General features: G+C 30.5%; 1 protein-coding gene across 1 annotated transcript; it reads left to right on the top strand.

Annotated features, from left to right (window-relative positions):
- The first annotated feature begins 3,216 nt into the window (after positions 1 to 3,216).
- LOC129962806 (degenerin mec-10-like) lies at positions 3,217 to 4,221 on the top strand. Its single transcript, XM_056076804.1, has 2 exons — positions 3,217 to 3,959; positions 4,041 to 4,221. The coding sequence occupies exons 1-2, from the start codon at positions 3,217 to 3,219 to the stop codon at positions 4,219 to 4,221; spliced, it is 924 nt and encodes a 307-aa protein (XP_055932779.1).
- Positions 4,222 to 6,905: the final 2,684 nt, after the last annotated feature.

The following is a 6,905-nucleotide window of genomic DNA, read 5'->3' on the forward strand; positions in this document are numbered from 1 at the left end:
CTACTAATAACGCAACTGTCCGTTTCATCTATCCTCTGACATTCGAGATAACTTAATTTTCTTATTCGTTTCTAATCGTCTTTGGCGACCAATTGATTTTCCGTGGTCATTGGTTATCAAAACTTTGAATTAAATATTTTATTCACCTTGCTCTTAAAGGCTTCGTCAACCGAATATTTTGAACTTCAAATTTTGATTGACTTGTACTGTTACTATTCTCTCTCTCTCTCTCTCTCGAAAAGAGCACCTCCTAAATGGAAATGAAGCTTCCGGCATGGTGGTTGGTTCTCGTCTCCCTGGTTGGTACAGAAATAGTGTGGTTACGTCCTATCAATTACGGTAAAGGTTGTACCGTGACCGATAATGGGCCTTAGGATTCAACTATGGTTCTCACCAACGGTATTGCTGTAATCCACTTATTCGGATTTATCCGAATGCCTTCCGGAGGGTAGAATGCTGTAATTAAATTTTGTGACTATTTTATCAAGCTATTTTAGAAGCCTTACGTCATTCTCTTCATTGATCTATGCATTTCACTATTTTCTATCTACATCTTTATACATCCGATTATATCACAGAAAAAACAACAACAGAGCAACAACAAAAAAGGATTCTAAATGTCTTTTCATCATTGCTTAGTTATAAACATCATTGCGAGTGCAATGAAATAAAAAAAATATCAAAATCATGCTGAAACTTACTCTATAAATAATACAGATGTAAATCACACATAATTCTTCCAACAGTGGGAAAAGTCACTTGATTAAATATTTGATGAAACATTGGATACAGTTTGGGTTTCATTCACAGTAATGGTAAAGTTGTAAAAATATCCGGAAAAAGTATTGCATGCATAAAAGTATCCGGAAAAGCTGTAAAAATTTAAATTAGAAAATTTTGTTGCTACTGATTTGTTATGATTAAATTTTTTTTTTGAAATTTAAAATAGTAAATAATAATTTTTTGACCAAGTATATTTTTGAAAGGTGTAACGAAAAAAAAAAGTGCAAAAATTCTTCTTAATTTCTAATTATTTTAAATTAAAATTTAAAAAAATCTCCTTGGTGCACATTTCTGCACTCCGAAGTATATCCGCGACAAATTTGGTAATGTTTTATGGTCTGTCCTGTTGAGTGCCAGCACAGCCATACACAACCCACATTCACATTCATTCAAAACATTGCCCTAGAGCATCATGCTGTCTTACTAGGTTCATGATGACTTACATTGATTATTTATGCGGTAAGAAAAATTTAAGGTATAGATAAGATGTAAAGGATCAATGCTTTTATTTACTAAATTTTACTTCTCTAACGTTTACCATTATACTACAAAATACTAAGCATAATTTTTTTTGCAAGCATTTGTATTTTATTGTATTTATTTTGCAGATATTTGTATTTTATTGTATTTATTTTTGCAGATATTTGTATTTTATTGTATTTATTTTTGCAGATATTTGTATTTTATTGTATTTATTTTTGCAGATATTTGTATTTGCAATTTTAAAAAAAATATCATTAGTTTAAAAATTGAGCCAAAAATGACATGTCATTTTTAGATTATAAGTTTCTGTGATATCCAATCATTTTCATTTAAAGAATTTATTAGTCCGTTGTTCCGACAGTATAGGGTTTAGATTGTTATGTCCAACAGACATATATAACCGCACACAGAAATTTATTTAGTTCCAGTACTTTTTAATGGAAACTCTGGTTATTCTCTAATAAATACGAGAGAATAACTAGTATATCATCTATTTAGTTTATGCATTATATAAATATTTGCAGTTGTTTGATTGTGTAGGACAGCTTATTGATCATATTTAAATAAGCTTAACCAAATAATGTCAGACATTTGGAAACTATTATAATTCTAGATCGATAAGCGACTATTCAGTGTCTGGAATGAAATATTAAATGATAATTAACATGCTTTAAAAAGCACGAAGAATAGACAGTTCAAATTTTCATTATTTATTATTCAAATTTTAACATGAAGAATATTCTGAATTTGCAAGGAAACAATTAATAACGATATTCATAATTTAATTCTCTTTCCATTTTTATCCTAATGAGGAAATATAATTCATAAACATCCATTTTTCAATCATTTGTCGCTAATAGCAACAAATTTTAAACGGAGAGATTATTTCTTTTAGAATTGCTTAAAGTGAGAGAACCATTATTATCTATTGTAATAATTGGAGTGACGTCATAAACGTAGACAGTTCGTCGATGAATAAATATTAATTGAAAACGTCGCAGATTTCACTTTTGGTCTAGATGTAAGTATTTTATAACTAGCAAAATTGCAAATATATTGATATAAGAATTTAAAACTGATACAGAATATGATGATAAAAACAAATAATGAAGAAGTACTAAAGAAATCAAGTTGAATGTAGTGTGGTGTTTAAAGTAATACAAGCTTGATGATCAATATGTTAACATCTGATTGTGAAAAATTCGAATGAAATATTTTCAAGATCAAGAGAAGTGCAATAACTATTAAAGCATTTGAGTAAAAAATAATGTACTTTTGGCCTTATAATAATGTTTAAAAAAATGGCACATCGCTTCTTTTCAAAATTCTAACTTTTCAAAGCGTCAATGATTTTTATTTCATGTGTATTATGTGCAAAATGTGATTGCATGAAAATATTTTTTTTGACATGAAAATATTTTTTTGTGATATTAGTCATTGATTTTATTTGTCAACAGTTTATGTGAATCTTCCCAACTTTCTCAAAAAGCAGAGAGAGAAATACGAAAGTAAATCTTCCACTATGAAATAAATCTTCAAAAGACATAATTGAATTTCTCCATAATAAAATTCTAATGCTTACGAAGAAAATAAATGCAAATCTCAATGAACATAATTCAAACAATGTAATTAAAGTGACAAAACCGCCATTTCAGAGCTTTAAAAACACAGTCACTTATGGCTTCATCCCTTTATGTTTTAGCAAAGATGAAGTCATCTTCAACATCCAAGAGCAAAACGTTTTGGATTATAATACTTGCCGTTGGGCTTATAGGAAGTTCGTATGAAAGTTGGAGATTTTTTAATTTCTATTTTACACACCCAATAGTCGTTAGTCTAAAAGTAGAGCAACAAAAAAGTTTAGAATTTCCTGCCGTAAGTTTCTGCAATTTTAATAGAGTGTTGGATATTGGTAAAAATGCATTTTCATTCTATGGTACTCCTCTATTAATGTCGGAGCGAAGGAGCTTGTTTTCGTGCAAGAATGGAACAACATCTTCCGATGATATGAGAAGAGCTCTGAAGAAGTACTACCTATCGAGTGCAAAAGTTCGCTATTCTATCGGACCTAAGCCTAAACAATTGATAAGAAAGTGCACATTTGATAACAAGCTGTGTTCTGAGAACGATATTATACTATTTCAAAATTTCCGCTATGGCAATTGCATTACTTTTAATAAACGTAGAAAGGATGCTCATCTTCTAACAACAGCAAAAACTGGTCCTGGAACTGGTCTAGTATTGGATTTATCTGTAAATATCGGGGATTATTGGCGATATACGGAATCCATTGGAGTAAGGGTAGTAATCCATGATCCGGATGCCACACCCAGTTCTGAAGATGAAGGATTCAACGTAAGTCCTGGCTATGAAATTTCGATATCCCTAAAACAGACAGTAAATCACAGACTTCCAGCTCCTTTCAAAGACAAATGTTTTAATTATAAAGTTGGTGAAAAATCTTCGGCGAGTAATAAAAATGAATGCATCCGAGCTTGCATACAAGCACAAAACTATGCCCAATGTGGCTGTATTGACCAAACTTTAACAGTTACGAACGATCTGTCACCTTGCAACCTGCTGAATAATACTGAGATGTGTTGTTTGAATGAAGTTCTTGACAATATGGCCAACATTGGACCGATTTGTGATTGTTTTCTACCATGTAAATCGGTCCAATACAATGAAGTTCTGTCAAAATCACTTTTCCTTCAAGAAAGAGATACTCCAAAAAAATATAAAAGTACTCTAAGGCTAAATATATTTTATTCTAGTTTGGAGAAAATTGTGTACGAGCAAAAGCCAATGTTTGAAGGAAGTGAGATCTTTGGCTATTTAGGTGGAGAATTAGGATTATGGTTGGGTTTATCTGTAATTGCTGTTTTCGAGCTTTTGGGAAGGATGGCTTCATTTGGAAAACATATGCTTCAAAGAGAATTTTTGAAGAAGATTTAAGTGCTTTATTTGAAGAATAGATATGCCAACCACTTATAAAAGCAGTTTAAATCGTTATTTATCTTTGAAAATTGGTCGATACAACTTATTTATGAAATGCAACAACTAAATATAGTTTTTATTATATTTCATCATATTTTCATTCTGTATATAATTAGAGTTGTTTCAAGTGAAGTTTTGCATTTAATCATATGTCTCTGTTACAGTTATTTTTTTGTTTAGTTAAGTTTTTCTCATATTGATTTAGACAATCCATTAAATGAATGCATGCGGATGGTTATATCTTTTAATTATTCATATTATGTCAATAGCATGATTGAATTATTGTAAAAAATTCTTTTGCTTCAAAATTCTGCAAAAGATCAACTTTTCAATTTCTTTGAATTTATTCATCTTTAAAGTTTGAAGGCAAAAAATTAGCCTTCAGTGAAAAATAAAAATGATCCACCTTGATATATTTAGTAGATAAAATTTATTATTCTTTGCCTATTATTATTGATTATTTTTTATTTCTCCTATACTAAATTCTTCAATGCATTCGCAGATGATCTCTGACACTTTAAAAAAATTAACTTCTAAACAAGATGAAAGAAACATTTTAAATTGGTTAATTATTTCACCAAATATGTTTTCGAGCTAATACTCATTTCTCTAAGGATAATATATTAAATCACAATATGTTTTTCAAAATCCTAATTGTGAAAATAAATTGCTTCGTATTTTTTTCTTTTTGGCAACTAAAAATTCCTTGAAACTGTTCATAAAATTTGAATATTATTTCTTTCACCAATTTAAAAATTTATGTGGAATTTATTAATATCATACTGAATAAGACTTATTAGATTGATCTTTTTGAATAAAGATATAATATAGTGAGCAAAAAAAAAAAAAGTATTTGTATACCAAGTGAAATTGTTTTATCACTTAATACTTAAATAAACATAAAAGGAGCTACGAATAAAAAAATATACACTACATTTACAAAACAAATAAACCTATCTAATATTAGAGTTGATAATTGCATTTAAAAATATGAAAATATAAAAAGTGTTTATGATACAAAAAATCATTTGTATACTATCAGTAAGAATAAAATTATAATCAATATTGGAAAGGATGGTTTGGTTATATTAACTTCCCGTTTGAAGCAACACTAGGACTATTTTGGGACGGACCTCGTCATTTTGAACCGCGGGCAGACGACGAGGACGTCATCTGAGCTGACACCCCCTTCTCCACACCACACCAGCGGGAGGACGTTTGGTCATGACAGATTTAACGTGCAACAGACCCCCTTACACGACGGTTCTTCGGTGGAATCGGGTCACGAACCTGAAACCCTCCAGTTCCGAAGCCGAGACCTTACCACCAGACCACCGCGGCAAATATTGGAATGGAAGAAACAGTACTATTATTTAGTATGCATATCCTTTGTTTCGATTACTGCTTGTAAATGTTTGGAGTATTGATTTGGTCAATTAGGGATATGTTTCGGTGCTGAGTTTTAGCCATTTATTCTAAAGAGCGTTCTTAAGATCAGCTTAATTTGAAATTTTATTTTTTCTAATTTGCTTATCCAATTATGCCGCAAATTATCGATTGGATTGAGGTCTGGTAAATATAGTGACGTTTTCAGTTTTTTTTTTTTTTAAATTTTCACTTCGTGATTATAATTAAAATTGCTCATTTAAAAGGCTCTAAAAAAGAATCACTGGTCAATATGACCTGACATTTCATCTGAATATACGTAAAGCAATGAGAATTTGTTTTGAGAGAGAGAGAGAGAGAGAGAGAGAAAGAGAGTGAAAATAATTCAGAAATTGACTAATAGATGGCGTTATACTAGCCATAAGATGTTAATCAAAAGACGTAACATGTTATGGCATCTTTTTGTTCCCATCCTCCCCGACAAAGTGGTGCCACAGCGGATAGAAGAAGAAAAATTGTTTTTTAACTGTCCCTAGACCATAAACCATAGAAGAAGTAAAAAAAGAAATTGGTTTATAGCTGTCCATAGGTTAAAAACCGTAGAAAACTAAAAACTCTGAAAACCTCAAGAAAAGACAGTCAGCGACGACTTGCTTAAGATATGTTCAATATGCAGTCCACCATTTTCTCTTACTAGTTGAAAACGCAAAACAATATATGATTCAACAACAATAAGTTTCAGTGGAGATATTGTGAAAGTGTTGCGCAATGATTGTTTTCAGTTCACCTAAGTAAAACAACAACTTTTAGGCAATCTCACAATTAGAAGATGTAAGGGTTCAGGGCAGGTGATCGCGGCAGCCAGGCTGTTGGGAAATGACAACTGATCAATATTCCATTTCCAACATGCAGATTCAATGCTGTTTCACTGGTGACAAGTAACTGGTCACAAATGAAGCAGTTGTTGTAGAAGTCATTTATATATGTCCTGTAGATTAGTTTCTATAGTAGATCCTCACAAACAGAGGAAATTTTATGTAAATTAAAGTGATATTTTAATTTTTTTCTGTCTTAACAAAAAAAGGATCATAATTTTTCTTAGTTCAAACGAAAATCCCAACTTTAATGAATTCACATTATATATATTTTTTACAAGCATTTTTCTTTTCAATTTTGGAAATTATTAAAGCATCAGAAGTAATTTTTTGAAGGAAAAAAGATTATTTGTATTGACAAAATTTGAAATAAGAATATTT

Source organism: Argiope bruennichi, chromosome 3 (assembly GCF_947563725.1).
Source record: "Argiope bruennichi chromosome 3, qqArgBrue1.1, whole genome shotgun sequence".
NCBI lineage: Eukaryota > Metazoa > Arthropoda > Arachnida > Araneae > Araneidae > Argiope > Argiope bruennichi.

Coding starts and splice junctions, on each gene's coding strand:
- LOC129962806 (XM_056076804.1), top strand. CDS start 3,217: ATGTCGGAGCGAAGGAGCTTGTTTTCGTGCAAGAATGGAACAACATCT. Junction 3,960..4,040: donor GTCCAATACAATGAAGTTCT/GTCAAAATCACT, acceptor ATTTTATTCTAG/TTTGGAGAAAATTGTGTACG.